A 23,909-nucleotide genomic window follows, 5' to 3' on the forward strand; every position below is an offset into this window, starting at 1 on the left:
GAGTCCCTGTTGGAATCAGCCAACTCAATCAAATACCTGGGTAAAACACTTTGTGGTGACATGAAATGGAATGATCACACAGGCTCAATCATTGGTAAAGTTGATGGTAGGCTTCAGTTTATTGGTAGAATACTGAAGAAGTGCAATCAGTCTGCAAAGGAGATTGCTTACAAATCACTCATGTGACCGGTTCTACAACGTTGCTCAAGTGTGTGGGATGCATACCAAGTAGGACTAACAGGAGCTATTGAACATATACAGAGAAGGGCACCATGAATGGTCACAGCTTTCATTTGATTCATGCGAGAATGTCACAGAGATACTGAAGGAACTAAACTAGCAGACTCTTGAAGGTAGACGTAAACTATCCTTAGAAAGTCTACTAACAAAGTTTCAAGAACTGGCTTTAAATGATGACTACGGAAATATACTACAATCCCCTATGTATGGTGCAGATATGGATCATAAGGCTATGCTTAGAATAATTACAGCATGCACATAGGCATTCAAACAATCATTCATCCCATGCTCGATATGTAAATGGAATGGTAAAAAAACCCTAATAACTGGTACAATGGGATGTACTCTCTGCCATGCACTTCACGGTGGTATGCAGCGTACAAATGTGGATGTCAATGTTCCCTTTATATTACTGGTGCTCTCTTGGACGTATGACAATACAGCACATCAATGTGTTAGCTGAAGCAATAATGAAGGAATAGATATGGGATCATGACTGTACAACAACAATGAAACAGTACAAGGCATTGTTATTTGCGGTTGGCGCACTTTATACATAGGCGCACCTGCTCAAGCGTTAATTATCAAAGTCAATACTCAAAATAACAAAGTAAAGTTAATAATGGATGTGCTAAATATACTTGGCATTCAAATTTTAACACATCAGGAAAGCTGCTATAGGCATAAAAAATTATTCTGGATCAGGAGATTTACAGGACCCTATACAAGAAAGCCAGCCACAAATGCTTCCAACGAACCACTGGTTTGAGACAGTGTTTGTGTTTAAAGAAAATTTCACCAGTTCAGTGTTAATTTTCACATTTTCACATCAAATGAGGAAACAAGACATACACAATAATCAATTTGCTCTTTCCAAAAACCATCTAAAATGAAAAACTCACGAAAGCTGTATGACTTCTAGGAACTTCTAGAGGAAGTAACAAAATTCCTGTACACATCATAATATTACTGAGAGACTTCAAGGCACAAGTTGGTATGGAAAATAAAGATAACAGTGAGACTATACCCAAAATCTACAAAATCACATGAAAATCTTATAAGACTGACATCTGATATATTTAAGCTAACTACAATATCAACACACTTATTGCTAATCTGCAGCAAGAGAAAAACATAACACTCAACAAACACCAAGAAGCATTTCACACTAATCGCGCACCTGTTATCTCTCTGTAATACGCTGGTGTGCAAAACTTAATGATAAAAATAATTTTAACATGATATGTCACTGCCAAGTTAACATATTCTGATGAAATTTGGACCACACATAAAAAGAACTTCTACAGTATAGTACAGGGGGAAACTGAAAGAAATATGCAAAGAGACAAACAGTAATGACACTTTTATTGAAAGACAATATTTACACTGGAGTCACCACAATCCATGGGCGTCACCTGGACATTAAATAAGTGTGACATGGTTTTTAATAGGGTGTGCGTACCATGGACAGCAATACATGCACTGCAATGTGCTCACATGCTAGCCACAAAATTGTTAAGGGGGTTCTTGAGATAGGTAATTTCATTCCTCCACCAGCATGGCTGACAGCTCCTGGATGGTTGCTGGTGCATGTAAACATGCTGCAATGTCTCTAAAATGCATCCCACAAAGGCTCAAGGGGAATGGGCAGGCCACGCCATTCGGTGAATATTCCCTCATTCCGAGAACACCTCTGCTTGCACAGCTCAATGCGATCACACATTGTCATCCATAAAAATGAATTCAATGCTGACTGTATCCCTGAAAAAAAAAGCACATGTGGCTGGAGTATAGTGTTAAAATAATTTTGATTTAGAGGTCAGTACACCCATGCAACATTATGCCTCCACACACCACAACCCCTGGACAATTGAAATGATTATGTTTGATAATATTCCTGGGTGCATTACATACCCTCATTTGGTGAGAGATGCAGACACCTAATGCACCCAGGAACACTGTTGAACATGATCATTCTGGTGGCCCAGGTGTTATAGTATGGGGGCACATGGGCAGTCTGACCTCCAAATGTTTGAATACTGTACACTCACCTGTCAGCATTATTGAGACACACTATTCTGTGCATCTTTTCAGAGGTGCATTAAGCCCTGACTTCATTTTTATGTATGACAATATGCAACCACACTGAACTGCACTGTTGGACCAGCTCTTGGAATGAGAAGATATTTGGCACACTGGCTGGCCTGATCATTTCCTTGACATAAATCCTAAGAAGATTGTTTACTTAAAACAACATGATCATTCTTCCATTACAAGCTACACATTATGTGGCGCACAGTCACATTCTGAAAGAAGTAAATGCAATGAAAAGAATCCCCAAACTACAAAACTATCCAAAATGCTTCCATCTCAAACAAGCAACAATAAAGCAATAATTAAAATATCTTCTGAAGCATCACGCAACAATGGTATCAGCGTGGCCACAATCTTCCAATCTGGAAGGGAGGAGATGAGATGAGTAAAGCTGTGAGGACGGGTAATAAATTGTGCTTGCTTAGCTCAGATGGTAGAGCACTTACCCGCAACAGGCAAAGATCCCAAGTTCGAGTCTCAGTCCGGCACATAGTTTTAATCTGCCAGGAAGTTTCATATTAGTTCACACTCCACTGAAAAGTGAAAATTCATTCTTGAAGAATGTCACCAATAGCTTAGTACCTGCATCAACTGACATTAAATTTTTCCTTTGATATTAGAATATGTACTACTTTGTGGAAAAAAAAAGTAGAGTCCGACACATCCTTAAGATCAAAAACCTGCAATTGGTTACTAACCAATTAGCATGTTACCTGCTGTTTCCAATGTCCTGGAATATATTTCTCACCAAACATTTGTGCAAATTCAACCATGTCACAAATATCAGTCCAGCTTTTGTAAACACCGCAGCACAAAAATTGCACTAATTAAGGTAACTGAAGCCTTGAAATATGTCACCAACAACGATGAGGCATCAATACTGACAGTATTAGACTTTAGCAAAGTTTTTGTTACTGTCAACTTTGACATACTTCTCAGATAAATGCAACAGCTAAATTTCTCAGATAGTGTGATGAAGTGGTTTGAAAGCTGCTTGAAAAACAGACAGCAATGTGTTGTCTACGGGAATGAAAATCTTCCTGGAAACATGCCTCAGGAGTACCATAGGGATCAGTATTAGGCCTTCTTTTGTGTCCTTATGTGTCAATGACCTTTCACTGGTTTTGTCCTTCTGCAAAATCATTTTCATACTGATGACCTCCAATTTTGACAAAGTGCCAACACCTGAAGATATAAATACTGTGATCATTTAGATGAATGATGTGATAAACCTGGGCCTTAAACTAAATGCAAAAAAATCACACAGAAGCTTAGTATTCCATCAGAAATTAAGTCCAGAATGCTGTGAACAACTGAGTCCTGTTCAGCTTGACAGTATTCCAATACCATACAGAAAACTGTGGAGAACTTGGCCGTAACATTGAATGAGCATCTCAACTGGATAAATAATATTGATTGATTGGTTAATTTAGAGGGGTTATGGAACCAAAATGGCAAGGTCATCAGTCCCGGATAGACAATAGTGTTGCAATACCTTGGAAGACTTCTGCTTGTCTCTCAAATTATGTAACTATCAAATGCTGTGTCTACTTCACTGGCTCCTCAAAGCACAAGCACCCAATTACCTCGCATCTGAGATTAAACAACTTTCATGTAATCAGAATCTTAACCCAAGATACCATTTATCTAGTATCCTACCTGTGCCCACTGACAAGACAGAAACATACGTAACACTCTTGGAACAAATTGTCCTGCACTCTGCACACAATTTGGCACACTGTTGCTATTAAGAAGTAGAGGGCATTCTGAGCAATTCAATGCACTGTTGCTATTACAGAAGTTGAAGGGTGTCCCATTGTAATAATGTTTTCCCTCAAAATTTAACATATAAAGCCAGCTTCCCCTATGTCAAAGAGCAAAGCCAATGCTCCTGTCTTCTCTCAGTTGTTCTCCTTTCTCTTTTCCTTCCTCTCTGAGTCATCCTGTTTCTTTTTGCTTACATTCTTTAACTATGTGTCACCATATTCCTCTTTCCCTCCCCTCTACACAACTTTTTCTTGTGTCAACTGCTGCTAGTTCACCCTGACCCAGGGTTCTGGGCGATTTTTCCAGACTCTATCCATTTCCTAAACCTCACCAGTCCTTTTCCTACACCCCTCTTCCTTCTTCTATAACCCTTCTACCAGAAGAAGGAGCCACTTGTTCCAAAAGCCTGCAAATTTAAATACCTTGATATGTGTGTTCTCCTGCAGCCAGTTGGTGAGTAGATTTGATTATTTTTGTTGATATATCTGTGTGTATGGATTTTTTTTATTTGTATCAATGTAATTTTTAAATGTAGTATAACATGCTTACTGAAATACATGTAATGTAAAATATATACAATCCCCAGTTACTTTCAAGAGGGGACCTGACGCCCCTTATCTTGCCAGGTTAAATAAACCAATAACTAAATAAAAATAAATATACCACTTTGGGTGTATGTGGGATACACCGTGGAGCTGTACTGTGGCACTTCCACATGCACAAGTGACCTTCCAACAGTTGTCAAGTGTACTGGTGATAGAATGGAACACCCTACAACAAGAACTCCTTACCAACCTCGTGACCAGCATGGGAGCATGTTGCAGAGAATAATGTGCAATCTGTTGTGCTCACATAAGCTATTAAGAACCATGTCTCACCTTTCATAATGTCCAGGGGGACATAATAAATCACAGAAATCTCAGCGTAATTATTGTCTTTGAAGAAAAGTGTTATTTCTGTTCATCTCATTGCATATTTTTTTCATTTACCTTCTGCACTATACCATAGCAGTTCTTTGTACGTATGGTTTAAGTTTAATTGAGCTATGTTACTTGGCAGTGTCACACCATGCAAAAATTACTTTTGTCCGTAAGTTTTGCACACGAGTGTACAAGTAAGGTTTCAGGCTATCAAACCCAACTAGGGCCCTTGATAGATACCTTCATGAATGGATGACAGCAGTTTTAAAGTCACCCATTTAGAAGGGTTCCAAATAGACTCATCAAAAATTTAAGGATTGCCTTATAATGAAAATTACCAATAAATAGCTACTAGCAACACACAGACATAAAAAACAGCATTTGTCATGAAATCATTGATGAAGAGATTAAAACTGAAAACTCTTATCTAATAAATGGAAATGAGCGTATGGCATTGTTGGCCGGGAGGCCCCACCTGGAGAAGTTCGACTGCCAAGTGCGAGCCTTATTGCAGTCAACACTACATTGGGTGACTTGCATGCCAGTAATGAGGATGAATAATGATGAGTTGCTGTGATGCCTGCTGAATGAAATACAAGACAGACCAAGGAATGCAAGAGAAACCGCAGTGAACAGATGAGGAGATAGGAGGAAATGAAGAAGAGAATTAAGTAAGTTCAAACTTGTTGCCCCCACTCCTAATTTCCATAATCAGTTTAGGTTTCAGATATATTACATTAAATTAATTCATTGCAATGTTGCATTAACTTACCCGGGGAGACACGGTCCACATTCATTTGGAGATTTTGAACAGTATTTCCACTCATGTGGCATCCTAAAATAGGTGGAACAGTTTGTGCAGGGGGCACATAGGCCAGTTTCATAGCAGAATTTCTTTTCTCCACATTCATGATCCTCTTCACACTGAAAAACAATGAACATATTTGAATTGATTAATTTATAATTTTACATTATCAAAAGATAAACTTTTATGACAAACATGATGATGATATGGTATCAAACACTTCACACGCCATTTTATGACTTTAGAAAGTAAACAATAAGATTTACGATTTCTATCTGTTAAGATGTACAATATGTTCTTTTCACAAATGTTGCAATACAGCATGTCAAATGCAAATATAGCAGATCACATTATAACTGCAGCATTCAGATTGAAGACAATATGTTTTTTAACAAAATATTTGCTGGCAAATGAAATTGGTCACCGTTTCAAATGTGAAACACATGTCGGTATACCAGAGGTGCCACGGTAAGAAAGAACCTTCAAGGTTGTGAAATGAGTTAAGAAGTACAACAGCAGAGAGAGAGACACTTTTTCTGTGGGACTTCAGCCGTTCACTTACATAATAAAATGGAACACCTGCAGATGTCATTCTTATGTTATTTTATTATATTGCAAACCATTTCAATGACTCGAAACACCATCTTCAGGACTTAATTGACACTGAGAAGGTGAACTCAAATAGTAAGCATGATTCCATAAGTGGCCAACATCTATGAACTGGCTTCCGTGGTTGATGGATGCAAACACAACATTGCTTTTACAGTATTCTATGTAACCCAGTTCATAGATGTTGCCTACTGATGGGATCATACATGCAATTGGAGTTCACCCCCTCAGTGTCATTGAAGCCTGACGATGGTGTACTGAGTCACCGAAACTGGCTGCAACATAACATCAAAACGACATTTTATTATCTAAGACTCACACTTAGTCCATTTACTCAGGCTAATATATCAACAAAAATAATAATTTTTTGAGAATATAATGTACTGGATAAATACAAATGGTCAGGCTGACCTGTTAAAATTCCTGGAATCTCTAAATAAATTCTCCAATTTAAATTTCACATGGTTCTATTCCAAATTTCATGCCACTTCTCTCAATGTTGATCTCATCCTCACCAAAGGTCAGCTACATACTTCTGTTCACATTAAACCTACTAACAAACAACAGTGTTTTCATAATTGCAGTTGCCATCCTTTCCCTGTCAAACATTCTGTCCCACACAGTCTCTGCATCTGAGGCAAACATATTTGTGTAGATGCAGTTTCTTTAAAGCAACACACCACCGTTCTCACCTCAGCTTCGCTGGATGTAGTCATCCCACTAGCCTAGTTCAGAACCCAATTTCTCAGGCCATCACATCCAATTCTGGTACTGCTGGTCCCTCCAAAAACCAACTTAGGAGTACACCACTTGTCGCTCGGTATTATCCTGGTCTTGATAGCTGATTAGCTATTTTGACAAAGTTATGACCTCCTCAAATCATGCCCTGAAATGAGATCCATTCTGTGAGATTTTTGCTAACCACACCTAGAATAGCTTTTTGTCACTAGTATCTTTGTCAGACTCTATGCTCCTTCTACACCCATCTTACTACCCTATGGTTCCTACTCCTGTGACTTGCCCTAGGCACCCTCCTAGCACCACCTATATAAGCCTTGTAACTGGAAAAACAAATATTATCAAAGAAAGAGTCACCTGTGAAATGACACGTCATAAACCAGCTGTTACGTAAACACTGTTTGGTCTTTTCCATCAGCATGACTACCCCCAAGTTAGGATGAATAGGCGTAGGTAGAGGGTGTATTCTGGCAACAGAATATCTTGTTGCAGAGCGTGTTCTACAACATGACAGTCATGACCTTGGCGCCTGTTTTATCACGTGTCATCTGGTTTCTTCCCCCAGAAGCCAATTTTTGAGAACTCCACAGGTGGAAACTGGTGCTACATGTCCTTAGTTTTCGCCACCTACCTGGCCTTAATTTATGTTATTTTCTTTGGTCTAAGCATTTCTTCAGAGAACTACTCCTTTCCTCGTTGTCTTTTAATTTTCTAAATCTTTCATTTTCTGACCTGCCTTTTTTCACTGTCACCCTCTTACGTCTATGTCACCCTCTTACGTCTATCACATACTATGCATATAGCTTGTTGCTCTTATTAACTCCTGCACTAATCTCTTTCTGGCATAACACCCTATCTTCCACCTTTAACCTTTTGCAAATCTCTTCCAGTGCAGTCCCCAACAATGTCTTTTCTTCTAATCCCATCTGCTAAGTCTCCCCTGACCCGGGTTTCTGGGAGACTTTTCCAAACTCTACCCCTTTAACTAAACCTCAACAGTCCTTTTATCCCCCATCCTTCCTTCCCCTTCAACCCTTCTGCCAGGAGGAGGAGCCACTGGCTCTGAAAGCTTGCAAATTGTAATATCTTTTATAAGCATGTTCTCCTGCCACCACTTGTTGAATAGATTTTTTTACATTACATTAGTTCATTCACTATACTTTCCTCTTGGTGGATCATACAGTGGGTTCATAATGCTTCTTGAGTGGGAGCTTGGACTTTATCGCAATCCAGTACAGGCGCCATACATTGCATAGATCCTATCTGTACAAATTCCCTCACATTTTCCCTTACATTTATCAGAAGCAATTGCACTTTCAGCAATTGAATTATTGATGACACCAAAAAACCTTTTGGGGGTAGTCATTTCCATGAAAAGTCCATTAAGCAGAAAATTCTTGCACACTTCTCTTATCAGCAAAACAAATACACGCCATCAAATGGATATTTTTTACATTTATATAAATATCCAGTATTTATTATAGGTAGTTTATAAACTCAGAATGACTTGTAATTTTTAATTATATGAATATTTTCAACTCCCCCCCCCCCCCTTTTCCCTCTGTTACAAGTCTGCTTCTTGAAGAATGCCAGTTTTGTTGCATACCAAGTAAGTATAAACAAACCACAGGCAATAATAAATCATGACTCTTACTGAAATAAACAAAAACCAAGACTTCCAGTGGTGGATACATCGTGGCAGTAAAAACTACTCTGGAAATTTCCTGAATAACTCAAATGCAAGTACTCAAAATAGGCACAACATGCGGTCAAACAGAGAACAATGACAGTACCTCAGTAGGAAACAAGGCTTGTCCATCTATCTATCTACATTCGGATCCCATTCCAGCTATTGCCGGGTCTGCATGCTGCCGAGTCCTCTCCATTTAGCTTGGTCCTCCCACCACTTTTCTTCCTCCACTTGCTGTCAGGTCACACCTCTGCTTTCCACAGATATTTTCACTCCCATTTTCCACCATGTTCTTGGGTGCCCTCTAGGTCTTTTCCCATCCATCTTTAGTTCTTCCATAATTTTGGGGAGTCTCTGCCCATGCATCCTCTTAACATGCCCACACCATGCCTGTCCATATGGAAGCCAAATGTCTATGGTGTGGAATAAAACAGCACAAATCAGTGTCCACAGGATATTCAATTACCATAAGGTGATTTTCCACAGGAGAGCAGGTGGTATACATCGGCAAGCTGAGCCAAGTACAACCACGATGGTCCAAGGTAGTCCTTAAATCAGCTGCTGCAGTTTACCCTCATGATCTGGCATTGGTTGGTTTATACTCCACTGGATCTCGCTGAACATATGGATGATTATATAAAGTGATCCATTGATACGTACAGCAGAACTACAAGACCCCTCCTCTCCTGGAAGGCATGTATCACATTTTGACAACCTATTAAAAAATCTGATTGATGTTTAAGTGAGTCAAACGGTAGTGGCCACTGCTAGCCAATCTTATTTTTTCTAGAAAAGCACATGGTTGCTGTATTGCCTCTTTTGTAGGTAAATGCAGAGCACTGTCAAGCACATGCAGCTGCATGCCAGCTCACCACTGCAGTCTTCCAATCATAAAATTATTTTATTCAAGCTATTATACTTTTTTAGTTCGCCGATAAACACCAAGCTTTCTTCTTGTTTACAATGTTATCAAGCTGAAGATCGTTTTGAACACCATAGTACTTTACTGGGCATAACAATGTTGGACATGGAATGTGCTTGTCTTCCTCCGACCTCTGAAGTGACCTACCGAACCAGCTATTGGGGAGCCTAACATGGAGTCTGAACCATGACGCAACTAAGCATTTTTCACATCAACAAACATTGCCAGAGATGAAAGAAGTGGTGAATGGCAGATAAGACTCCCAAAATTAAGCGGGGATCAAACCTGAGACCTTTGGATTTGTAGTCAGACACTTTACCACAGAGCCAACAAATCATGTTCAGTCAGCTACTATGAGAAAATAAGATGCTAACTGCTGCTGACTCATGTTGTCAAATTCACTGCTATGACACATTACTCAAAAAGCTGTTCATCAAATCAATTTCATTAAGAATTAAATTCTACAGCCTTCAAATTTATTCTGCTTGAGTATTTGTTGTCACCACCTTTTTTTTCATTTACTACTACTATTAACAGCAAGATGTATACTAGTACCCAGCAGGGTTAATATGTTTTATGTAAACGATCTCAAAAAATAAATAGCTAATTGAGCATTTAAATTACAGTAAAACCCCCTTTTTATAATTTTCAGTGGACCGACCCAAAAGAGCGTAAAAGGCAGGAAAGTGTTAAACACAGGAAGGCAAAGGAAACAACAACAAAAATTAATAAATTACACTTACTGTCATTCTCTTTATATTGTTCTAAATAAAATAGAAAGAGACTTCCACATGGGAAAAATATATTAAAAACAAAGATTCCAAGACTTACCAAGCGGGAAAGTGCCGGTAGACAGGCACAATTAAAAACACACACACACACACACACACACACACACACACACACACACAAACAAACACAAAATTTCGAGCTTTCGCAACCAGCGGTTGCTTCGTCAGGAAAGAGAAGGAGAAGGAAAGATGAAAGGATGTGGGTTTTAAGGGAGAGGGTAAGGACTCATTCCAATCCCGGGAGCGGAAAGACTTACCTTAGGGGGAAAAAAGGATAGGTATATACTCGCACACACACACACACACACACATATCCATCCATACATATACATACACAAATTGTTCAAAATATGAAATTAAAACAATTTAAATTTTGGCTAGTTAAAAAAATCTGAAATAATTAATTGTTTTTGTTTCTTTCTAATAGCAGTTAGCACTACATGTCTCTCCACAGTATCCAATGCATCAAACACAATCATCACCTCATGCACTACCAGTGCAATGCCTTGAAATGTTCCAACCATGGCCAATGTGTAAATAAGACACAGACGCAAAAGTCTTACTTGATACCACATTAAAAAGCTATGCATACTCTAATGTGAGACTTATTACTGATAATCAATAAAAATTATGGTAAATAATTTTAACACAATACTGATTAAAACACCAAAGTTGGCAGTCTTTGTAAATGGAGAAGAACAGGCACAAAGCCTACAACTTGATGGCTACAAGGTAGTGACTCGGTTCAGGGACGTTCTAGGTGACAAAGAGGGTGGAAATTGCCGTCATGTTATGGAGAACCTTGAAGAGGAATGTTTACATCTGACATCAGGTCATACCAATCTAAACTGAGAACCTAAAATTAACATGTTTCACGTGGAAGTCACAATAATTCCTGAAAGCCCAGTATAGAGACAGCCTTCTTCAAAAGCAGTTTTTATTAGTATAAATGACGGTAAAATTAAATTAAAGCTGTTTTAATACAATGCAATGAGCAGAAAGAAGGTTGCTACAACAGTCACTATCATCAGATCGTGATTATCATTGAAGCAGTAACTCAGCATACTTTCCCACCCTTTCCAACACTGTGAACTTGTAACACAGGCAACCGTGAATCAACATGCTGACAATGAAAATCTTGAGTACCACACTAACATTCAGTTACAGGATCAATAACTTTGGGTATATTTTGCACTTTTCGCTTTGTTCCAAGACTGACGTTGAGCATGAATATGATGCACTTTTTGCAGAAATTTGAATGAAATCAACGTTAAAGGTCGTGACAATGTCAAAGAAAACTTAAAATGCAGGAATGTTGTAGCACAGAATTGTCAAATGACAGGAAATCAATGTATTGAGAGAATATGACTTCTGTTAGGACAGACAAAATTTAACATAAAAAAACAGGAAAATGTAAAGTGTGGGAACATAAAAATGTGGTTTTACTGTCCCTAGTAGCATGTAGAACCACTTTTGACTTAAGGGACACACAGAATAGTGGTACTTATCCACAACCATTCAACAATAATATACAATTCAAGGAAGAAGTCAGAACAGTATCAAATATAACACCAGCATCCCAGATATGCATTTGAAGATTAATTGGATGTGACATCACAGCCAGGAAGCACGCTCATTCATGTACAGTAGTGGTAATTTCTGTAAAATTATAACAGATAAAATTGCCAATTAAAGATGACACAACAGCACTTCACTCCTTTAGTGGAAGGCAATGGGACAAGCTTTCGCAAAGGTTGCGCTGATACATGACAGACGATGAAATAAGAGGGGTAGATAAAGTGTTAACTAACAATAAAAAATAAAAAAAAATAAAGATACATAATTCACTTTCGTTTGTTTGCAAGCACACGTCTGCAGTCCTGGACATACTGAAATCCCCACACCACAGTTTCTCAGCAAGCTGCTTGGGGAGCCAAAGCAAAATGGCATAGTCCATTGGTAGAATGGAGATGGGCTGCGACATTTAGCATTGGCTCCCCAATCAGAATGCTAAGACACTGTAATGTGGGGATTTCCATTTGTACCAGGACTGCAGACATTGTATGTGGTAACAAACAAGAGATTCCAGAATGAAATTTTCACTCCGCAGTGGAGTGTGCTTGATATGAAATTTTGTGGCAAATTAAAACTATGTGCCAGGACAAGACTTGAACTCTGGACCTTTCCCTTTCAGGCGAAAGTGCTGTACCAACTGATCACTCCAAGTGCAAGTCATGACCCATTCTCAAAGCTTTACTTCTGCCAGTACTTTACCTCCTACCTTTTGAACTTCACAGAAGCTCTCCTGAGAAATTTGCAGGACTATCATTCCTGGAAGAAAGGATGTTGTGGAGAAGTGGCTTAGCCACAGCCTTGGGGTTGTTTCCAGAACAAAATTTTCACTCTGCAGTGGAGTCTGCACTGATATGAAACTTCCTGGCAGATTAAAACTGTGTGATGGACCAATACTCAAACTTGGGACCTTAGCCTTTTGTGGGCAAGTGCTCCACCAACTGAGTTACCAGGCCAATTTCCAACAGTAACTCATCGCCTACCTTCCAAGTGTCAAAGGTCTCGAGTCGGAGACTTTCTGGAATGCAGTTTTAATGTGCCACATAGTTTCATATCAATTCATGCTCCACTGCATTCTCTAGGGTGTGGTCAAGCCATGTCTCCACAATATCCTTTCTTCCAGGAGCGCTGTCCTGAGAGTTTCACAGGACAGCTGTAAAGCAGAAGATTTGACATGAGATACTGATGGAAGTAAGTTGGAGGATGGATCCTGACTCGTGCATGTATAGCTCAGTGGAAAGAGCAGAGGCAGAGGTTCCAAGTTCAGCTCTCAGTCCAGTGCTCTGTTTTATTCTGCCAGGAAATTTCAAACAAAAGATTAATTAAATAACTTTATCTTTGCAAAGTGATAATTAAAACTAAATGACAACTTCACGCATACATTTATTTTAAACAAGGGTCTTTCATATTTCTCTAAAACATGCTCCAGTTTCTTGAAGATGTCACATTGTCTCAGTCTCTCATACTGTCAATACAAACTCTGCAATAGTGTTAGAGAGTACCCATTATTTGTACCACAGATAAAGATTAGACAGTGAGTGCTTGCTTGCTTGAAAATTAACAAACTAATCTTCTACTTTTAAAAAATGTAAGCTGATTAACTAGTTGTGATCCTAACAGAAGCAATATAAAACTGGACCCAATCAGATGCTGCGGGGCAAAGTTTGACATGGTACTCAAACTACAATGCACACACACACACACACACACACACACACACACACACACATACACTACACACATTTTGCTGATTTTCACATGAAAATAACACTTTTGCACTTTGCAAAACACAATGTTATTGTTGCTGGTATGTTTCCAGTCCCTGTTGACGCTCACTTGTTCTGATGACATATTGGTGCCAAATTGCTTCAGCTATGCTGTTCTCCCTCAGCTGTATCCAGCTGACGTAGATTCCATTTCTTGACAGTTTATCATCAATTGGACATTGACATGAAATTGTAAAGTTTCATTCACCATCTTAGCAACTTCCTTAAAGTAATCTCATGCGACACAACTTTTACACTTTGGGAACATAACAGAAAAATGTAATTTCTCTAATGATTTTTCTTTGGGATGTGGCAAGTAAATTTTCTTGAATGTCTGCTGTGGTTGTCCCATGGCTAGGACCCAGACTACTAACACAAAAATTCTGTGTTTTATCTGCAGTTGGCCTTAGAAAGTTCTCATTTGTGTGGAAACATACAAGCAACAATAACATTGTGTTTTGCAAAGTGCAAAAGTGTTATTTACAAGTGAAAATCAGCAAGATATGTGTAGTGTGTGTGTGTGTGTGTGTGTGTGTGTGTGTGTGTGTGTGTGTGTGTGTGCATAATACCAACATATGAGAATGCAGATGAGAAAGGATTTTTAAAAGCTAACTGCAAATAATCACAAAATATAGTTCTGAAATATTTAGACATAACAAAATTAAATTAATTTAACTTTAACTAAAATTAGTTAAAGTTATATGTCAATTCAACAACCAAATTCACAGTAACATCAATATCCAGTAATTTACAAAAGGGTCCTTTTGTTTGGATCATCAGTCTTCTGACTGGTTTGAGGAGCCTGCCATAATTCCTCTCCTGTGCCAACCTCTTCATCTCGAGTAGCACATGCAACCTTCGTCCTCAATTATTTGCTGTATGTATTCAAATCTCTGTCTTCCTCTACAGTTTTTGCCCCCTACAGCTCCCTCTAGTACCATGGTAGTCATTCCCTTATGTCTTAACAGATGTCCTATCATCACTGTTTTCCATACATTCCTTTCCTCTCCAGTGCTGTACAGAACCTCCTCATTCCTTGCCTTACCAGTCCATCTAATTTTCAACATTTGTCTGTAGCACCATATCTCAAATGCTTCAATTCTCTTCTGTTCCGGTTTTCCCACAGTCTATGTTTCACTACCATACAATGCTGTACTCCAGACATACATTCTCAGAAATGTTTGATACTAGTAGACTTCTCTTTGCCAGGAATGCCCTTTCACCGTTGCTAGTCTGCTTTTGATGTCCTCCCCACTCCATCTGTCACAGGTTATTTTACTGCCTTGGTAGCAGAATTCCGTAACTTCATCTACTTCGTAACCATCAATACTGATGCTAAGTTTCTTCCTGTTCTCATTTCTGCTACTTCTGATTACTTTCTTTGATATACTCTCAGTCCATATTCTGCACTCGTAAGATTGTTCATTCCATTCAGCAGATCATATAACTCATCTCACTTTCACTCAGGATAGCAGTGTCATCAGTGAATCGTATCACTGATATCCTTTCACCTTGAGTTTTAATTCGACTTCTGAACCTTTCTTTTATTTCCATCATTGCTTCTTTGATATACAGATTGAACACTAGGGGAGAAAGACTACATTCCTGTCCTACACGTTTTTAATTCAATCAAGCACTTCATTCTTGATCATCCTCTCTTATTATTACCTCTTGGCTCTTGTACATTTTGTATATTACCCGTCTCTCCCTATATCTTACCCTATTTTTCTCAGAATTTCGAACATCTTGCACCATTTTAAATTATCAAATGCTTTTTCCAGGTCAAAAAATCCTATGAATGTGTCCTGATTTCTCTTTAGTCTTGCTTTCATTATCAACCGCAATATCAGAATTGCCTCTCTGGTGCTTTTACCTTTTCTAAAGCCAAATTGATCATCATCTAGCACATTCTCAATTTTCTTTTCCAGTCTTCTGTATATTATTCTTGTCAGCAACTTGGATGCATGAGCTGTTAAGCTGATTATGCAGTTATTATCACACTTGTTGGCTCTTGCAGTCTTTGGAATTGTGTAGATAGTATTTTTCTGAAAGTCAGATGGTATGTCACCAGACTCATATTCTATACACCAATGCGAATACTCGTTTAGTTGCCACGTCCCCCAATGATTTTATAAATTCTGATGGGATGTTCTTATCTATCCCCTCTGCCTTATCTGATCTTAAGTCCTCTAAAGCTCTCCTAAATTCTGATTCTAATACTGGACCCCCTCTCTCTTCTATATCAACTCCTGTTTCTTGTTCTATTACATCAGACAAATCTTCTCCCTCACAGAGACTTTCAATGTATTCTTTCCATCTATCCATTCTCCTCCGCATTAACAGAGGAATTCCCGTTGCACTCTTAATGGTTACCACCCTTGCTTTTAATGTCACCGACATATGTTTTGACTTTCTTGTATGCTGAGTCTGTCCTTCGAACAATCATTTCTTTTTCGATTTCTTCACATTTTGCATACAGCCATTTTGTCTTAGTTTCCCTGCACTTCCTGTTTATTTAATTCCTCAGCAACTTGAATTTCTTTATTTCTGAGTTTCCCTGAACACTTTTGTATTTTCTACTTTCATCGATCAACTAAAGTATTTCTTTTTTTACCCATAGTTTCTCTGCAGTAACCTTCTTTATACATATGTTTTTCTTTCCAACTTCTGTGATGGCCCTTTTTAGAGACGTCCATTCCTCTTCAACTATACTGCCTACTGAGCTATTCATTATTGCTCTATCTATAGCCTTAGAGAACTTCAACCATATCTCGTCATTCTTTAGTACTCCCAGTTCTTTGCGTATTGATTCTTCCTGACTAATGCTTTAACCTTCAGCCTACTCTTCATCATTACTCTATTGCGATCTGAGTCTATATCTGCTCCTGGGTACGTCTTACAATCCAGTATCTGATTTTGGAATCTCTGTCTGATGTAATGTAACTGAAATCTTCCCGTGTCATCCAGTCTTTTCCAATCATACCTCCTCCTCTTGTGATTCTTGAACTAAGTATTTGGTATTACCAGCTGAAGTCTGTTACAGAACTCAATTAGTCTTTCTCCTCTCTCATTCCTTGTCCCAAGCCCATATTCTCCTGTTGTCTTTTCTTCTACTCCTTCCCATACAACTGCATTCCAGTCCCCCATGACTATTAGATTTTCATCTCACTTTCCATACTGCATTACCCTTTCTATATCCTCATATACTTTCCCTATCTCTTCATCTTCAGCTTGCGATGTCGGCATGTATACCTGAACTATCATTCAGTGTTGGTTTGCTGTCAATTCTGACAAGAACAACCCTATCACCGAACTGTTCACAGTAACGCACTGGCTGCCCTACCTTCCTATTTATAACGAATCCTACTCCCATTATACCACTGTTTGCTGCTATTGGTATTACCCTATACTCTTCTGACCACAAATCCTTGTCTTCTTTCCATTTCAGTTCACTGACCCCTACTATATGTAGATTGAGCCTTTGCATCTCCCTTTTCAGATTTTCTAGCCTCCCTACTACATTCAAGCTTCTGACATCCCTTGTCCCGACTCGTAGAACATTATGAAACCTAGCAAGCTGCAGTGACTCCAATTATTATAATCCCATTTCTTAAATAAACATTTTTCTTTTGTTTTTCTGATAACTTTTCTACAGAAGGAAGGAGGAAGGAAGATTGGGTTTAATGTCCCATCAACATGGAGGTCATTAGAGACAGAGCACAAACTCAGATTGTGTCAAGGATGGAGAAGAAAATTGGCCATGCCATTTCAAAGGAACCATCCTGTAGCGATTTAGGGAAATAATGGAAGATCTAAATCTCGAATGCGAGTTCAGTGTGCTAACCACTGTGCCACCTCATTCGGTCCACCTTTTCTACAAATAAGATGGTGTTTGTGGTGGTATGTACAGGGCACTCAACAGTGTCATCATCAGTGCTCATACTCAACTAAAAGGCATAAACTATATTAATATACCATTGCTAGAATCATGTCAAGGTGTATTTTGCTGACTTTTACAATTAAATGTGTAGTTTGCAGACCACTGGAAATAACAGTGTTAATTATTTTATATTTAAACATTTTAGTTAAAGAAATATTCACAGTTTTGGAGTCACACAAACCACATGCTCTTCACAGTCAGACCTCACTAATAATTATTTGTTTTAGCATTTACATTCCTCATTTAAAAGAATCTGTTCTCCTCTTTGAAATAAACTCTTTACTTTTTCCAAATAACTTTGTATTTCAAAAGTAATCTTTATTCAAAATCAGTATGTTTAAATCTTAGCCCTTTTGAAATAACAGTGTTACTAGTTTTTTTTCTGTTTCCAAAAATTGATGCTTTTACTAAAATCACAGGTTAGTTTATGAAATATGCAAATTAATAAAATTAAGTTTCCAAAAAATTTTTGGCAGACTCTTGTAGATCTGAGTGCATGCCAAAACTTCCATGCCATAAAATACCACCATTATTTGTACCCATTTAAGGACATTCAGCAATGTGAACCCCAATAACAACTGTTTTTAAAGTGAATCTATTCTATATTATTTTCCGTCTCAAGTTAATATATAAAATGTAATAGCTTTCAACATTTTGTAATTTCTGTCTTACATGTGTCTTTAAATAACTGTTGCACACAAAGCCCTAGTGAGTCAGCATTTAGCATTCACGGGGGGCAACAACTGTTACTCAAAATTTGCTGACCGCATGAGAATATGAGTGATTTTATTTCCAGAAATGCCAATAAACAGGTGGTTTCAAAAGTTAAATTACTAACTGTTGTGTAACTTCATTGACTGTCCCACACCACTACTGAACATGTTGTATTGTCTCTCTCCACAAGAGATCTCAAGAAGCCGGAATAAAGAAAAAACAAGAAGAAGACTATTGAAGAGGCATTGGTATACCAGGAAGTGGAAAAGAAACAGTAAGGATGATGACTAAATGAAATTTAGGCCAGGGGGACTGCAGAAACAGGAATGTACTGGAACAGGGAGAAGGGTTGAGGGGTCAGATTTCAAATAATGTATGTTGCTTGTTCATCAATTATGTTGTCATTTTTGCAGTTAGCCACAATTTAGACTGGTCATTCGTGAGGGCAGACAGCGTATAAGTAATACGCACATGGAACCCTGTACAACAACTGCTGCATGAATAGATTACTCTCAAAAGTGATTTCTGTTTATTAAATTCACTTGCCCGTGCTCCTGCATCCCTTGAACGTTTTCCTACCCCACATGCAACTGATTTTTGATAATTAAGTCCCCATCTTCTAGAGGCCACCAATAAAAGAGCTCTCAAGTGCAGTGCCAACCAAGACCCCTACCCTGCCTAGTTCACATGACCCTGACAACCACCAGCATGGACGAATGAATATAATAAACAGGAGTAAAGTAATATAGCTGAGATGGTCCCTGTCCACCATCTTGTGAAATCTGTAAACATTCACTTGTGAGCCCAAGCAGAGAATCTTTCTATGCACTAACCATCCATAATGGGGTACCCCACAGGAAGAGGAGACAGGTTTGTTGAGGCTGGGAGCTGGTAAAAGAAGGTACAGGGAGGGAGAAGCACACAGGTGACGAACTTTGGGATGCAACTGATGGTCTAGGTAGTTATTAGTAGTTGTACTGCATAGATTAGAGATTAGATTAGATTAATACTTGTTCCATAGATCATGAAAACGACACTTCGTAATGATGTGGAACGTGTCAGGTTAATGAAAGATGTCTGTACAAGATATTACATTACACAAAATATTGCATGCCACTAATGCCTAAGTTAGTTTTTTTCCCTCCCTTAATTTATATCTAAAAATTCAGCCAATGAGTAGCAGGAGTTGTCATCTAGAAATTCTTTTTATTTATTTTTAAATGTTGGTTGACTATCTGTCAGGATTTTGATGCTGTTTGGTAGGTGACCAAAGACTTTTGTGGCAGCATAATTTACCCCCTTCTGCGCCAAAGTCAGATTTAACCCTGCATAGTGAAGATCATCCTTTCTCCTGGTGTTATAGCTATGCACACTGCTATTACTTTTGAACTGGGCTGGATTATTAAGAACAAATTTCATAAGTGAATATATATACTGTGAGGATCCCTAGATCCTTAAATAGATGTCTGCAGGATGACCGTGGGTGGGCTCCAGCAATTATTCTGATTACACGTTTTTGAGCAATGAATACTTTTATACTCAACGATGCATTACCCCAGAATATGATACCATACGAAAGCAGTCAATGAAAGTAAGCATAGTAAGCTAATTTACTGAGATTCTTACCACCAAAATTTGCAATAACCCTAATAGCATACGTAGCTGAACTCAGACGTTTCAGCAGACCATCAATGTGTAGCTTCCAGTTTAACCTCTCATCAATGGACACACCTAAAAATTTTGAAAATTCTACCTTAGCTACAGACTTCTGTTCAAAGTCTATATTTATTACTGGAGTTGTGCCATTTACTGTACGGAACTGTATATACTGTGTTTTATAAAAATTTAAAGAGAGTCCGTTTGCTGAGAACCACTTAATAATTTTGTGAAAAACATCATTTACAATTAAATCACTTAGTTCTTGGTTTTTGGATATTATTACTATACTTGTATCATCAGCAAAAAGAACTAACTTTGCATCTTCATCAATATGGAATGGTAAGTCATTAATGCATATCAAGAACAGTAAAGGACCTAAGACCGAACCCTGTGGGACCCCGTGCTTGATAGCCCCCCAGTTTGAGGAATCAGCTGCATTCTTCCAGTTAAGTATGAATTAAACCATTTGTGCACTGCCCCCCTCAAACCATAATGATTTAGCTTATCTAAAAGAATTCCATGATTTACACAGTCAAAGACCTTTGAGAGATCACAAAAAAATACCAATGGGTGATGTCCGGTTATTCAGAGCATTTAATATTTGATCAGTGGAAGCGTATATAGCATTTTCTGTTGAAAAGCCTTTCTGAAAACCAAACTGACATTTTGTTAGTACTTTATTTTTAAATATATGGGAGGCTACTCTTGAATACATTACTTTCTCAAAAATTTTTGATATAGCTCTCAGAAGAGAGATTGGGCGATAGTTGTTGACATCCGACGTATCCCCCTTTTTATGCAATGGTTTTACAATGGCATATTTCAGTCTAACGGGGAAAACACCCTGCTCCAAAGAGCTATTACATACGTGGCTGAGAATCCTACTTATCTGTGGGGAACAAGCTTTAAGTATCTTGCTGGAAATGCCATCAATTCCGTAAGAGCTTTTACTTTTCAGTGAGTTTATTATTTTACTGATTTCAGAGGGAGAGGTTCGTGGAAATACAGTTGTTTCAAACTGTACAGGTATGGCCTCTTCTATTAGAAGCCTCGCCTCTTCTAGTGAAGATCTAGATCCTACTTTCTCCACAACATTTAAAAAATGATTATTGAAAGTATTTCCAATTTCAGATTGTTTGTTCGTACACTTGTCATTCAGTTTTATGGCACTAAAGTCTTCCTGTGCTCTTGGTTGCCCTGTTTCCCTTTCAATAATATTCCAAATTGCTTCAATTTTATTATCAGAGTTACTGATCTCAGACATGATACACATGCTTCTGGACTTTTTAATAACTTTTCTTAGTACGGCACAATAGTTTTTATAATATTGAACAATTGCAGGGTCAGTACTCCCTCTTGCTGTTACATACAGTTCTCTTTTACGGTTGCAAGATATTCTTATTCCTTTAGTTAGCCAAGGTTTTGTTATATGTTTTCTTGGAATTATGTTTCACTGTTTTCTTGGGAAAACAATTTTCAAATACCCTTAAAAATGTATTGTGAAATAAGTTATATTTCAAGTTTGCATCGGGTTCCATATACACTTCATCCCAGTCTAGCTCCTTTAGGCTTTCCCTAAAGTTTGCAGTATTTATATTGTTAATTGAACGCACTGCTTTGAAATTCTGATTTGATATACTGCATGGAGCTATGCCATGTACTGTAACTAGCTGTGCACCATGATCTGAAAGACCATTCTCAACAGGATAAGCATTTATGTCCTTAAACTTATCTTGGTCTATAAAAAAGTTATCTATCAATGTCCTGCTGTTCTTTGTTATCCGAGTAGGAAAATCAATGACGGAGCTCAAATTAAAAGAACTGAGTAATACTACAAGGTCATTCTTCCTATCACACTCTTTCAGGGAATCAACATTGAAATCCCCACAAATGATAATTTGCTTCCTCCTGTCTGACAGAAGGCACAACAAAGCATCCAAGTTTTCTAGAAATAGCTGGAAATTCCCTGAGGGGGACCTGTACACTGTTACAATTATGAAAGTGCCATCATTTAGTTTTAGTTCAGTGGCACATGCTTCCATATGTTGCTCTACACAAAAATTTTTAGTTTCTAAATGTTTTGCGCTGTGGAAGCTTTTGACATATATGGCAACTCCTCCTCTCATCATATTATCTCTACTTACATGTGCAGCTAATTTGTACCCATTGATGCTAACCTTTTGCATATCAGTGACAATGTGATGCTCAGACAGGCATAGTACATTTATTACATTCTCAGTTTCTATATCTTCTAAACAAAGCAGAAGCTCATCAATTTTATTCTTCAATCCCCCAATATTTTGATGAAATATACTAACAATTTTCATTTGACTTTTGTGAGTATCTTGAACTTTTTTAACATCTTTAGTACTTGCCTGGCTGAGTTTCCCACTGGACACTGATCTTACACTCAAAAAGAGTTACCACCATGAGATGTAGTTCCTCCCCCCTTTACATTTCCTGCTATCAGCCCAGCCAGTTTCCCTTCCCCTTCTTGTTGAGGTGTACGCCATGTCTAGTATAGTCCCACCTACAGAGTGAATCAACAGGAACCACACCAATGTGTGACCCCGCATCAGATCCAAGTAGCGGTTCCAACTCCAAATTAACTCTCCTGACAGAAGAGCTCAAATGAGGCCGGTCGTGGTGCTCCAGAACCGACACAAACCCAACACTGGTATGACTTGATGCCGATGCAATATTTGCCAGGTCACACTCTATGCTGTACCCCGGATCTCTGTTAATACTGTTGCCCGGCCCACCCACAATAACCACAGTATCCATAGATGAGATGAGATTATAGTGGTAGGTTTGATAGAAGAGGTGACTGACACAGACTGTTATTTGTTGCTGCTGATTCAAAGTAAACATATTTCTTGTGAGAGATATTTGCTTGGATCTACACCTTAAAGCATTTATCTTATTAAAATTTTAGAAGACTCACAATTTCCACAAAAAATGATTTTATGCTTATCCAAATACAACAGAGTTCAGAAAAATATAAAGTTTGCAAAGCTACTGTGATTTACTATATATTGTGTTGGATAAGTTCCACATGAGCTGATAGACCCAGCACAGTATGTACTACAATCTGTGTAAAAACTAATGCTAGGAATCCATACTTATATAATAATCTGATAGATGCGCTGGGATTACTCACCTCAATAATAAGATTTTTTCCTCCCACTTCCTGAAACAGAGGAAATAATCACTGTATTTCATACCAAAAGTGTGGTTTACAGATATGATTCATCCACTGATCCTTGCTCAAAATACATCAATGCTGATCTACATGTTTATTAAAGAATACAGATGTATTGTGTTTACATTACCAGGATCAAATACGATTTCGTTCAGTTGTTTTTATGCTACAGCAAAGATTTGAGCTCTGCATCTTCAGATCAACAGCAAAGTAGTTTAAAAATCAATAGAATGTACTTTGTATCTGAATACTTTGGCTTATACAGGTAGGGCAAATGAAGAGAAATTTTACAGGCTCATATAGAACAAAACTAGTCACCCTCTAGAAGAAACTGAACATAGAAGAATATTTAAATTGACACAGTTCCAACATTATAAAACCATATTAACTACAAAGAAAAGGTAGTGAGCTCCAAATACAGTGCAGGACTGCATATATTTATTTATTTATTCATTGGTCATTTTGATAACAGTAAGCAAC

General features: G+C 38.1%; 1 protein-coding gene across 2 annotated transcripts in view; it reads right to left on the reverse strand.

The window, feature by feature from the left end:
• LOC126267154 (uncharacterized) overlaps positions 1-23,909 on the reverse strand; it is a 105,086-nt gene that overhangs the window by 63,578 nt on the left and 17,599 nt on the right. For both annotated transcript variants that reach the window (XM_049972093.1, XM_049972094.1), the window contains exons 3-4: positions 23,388-23,417; positions 5,794-5,945 (exon numbers count right to left, since the gene is read on the reverse strand). In XM_049972093.1, coding sequence (XP_049828050.1) covers positions 5,794-5,945; positions 23,388-23,417 — 182 coding nt within the window. The remainder of the gene's footprint in view (positions 1-5,793; positions 5,946-23,387; positions 23,418-23,909) is intronic.

Source organism: Schistocerca gregaria, chromosome 4 (genome assembly GCF_023897955.1).
Source record: "Schistocerca gregaria isolate iqSchGreg1 chromosome 4, iqSchGreg1.2, whole genome shotgun sequence".
Taxonomy (NCBI): Eukaryota; Metazoa; Arthropoda; class Insecta; order Orthoptera; family Acrididae; genus Schistocerca; species Schistocerca gregaria.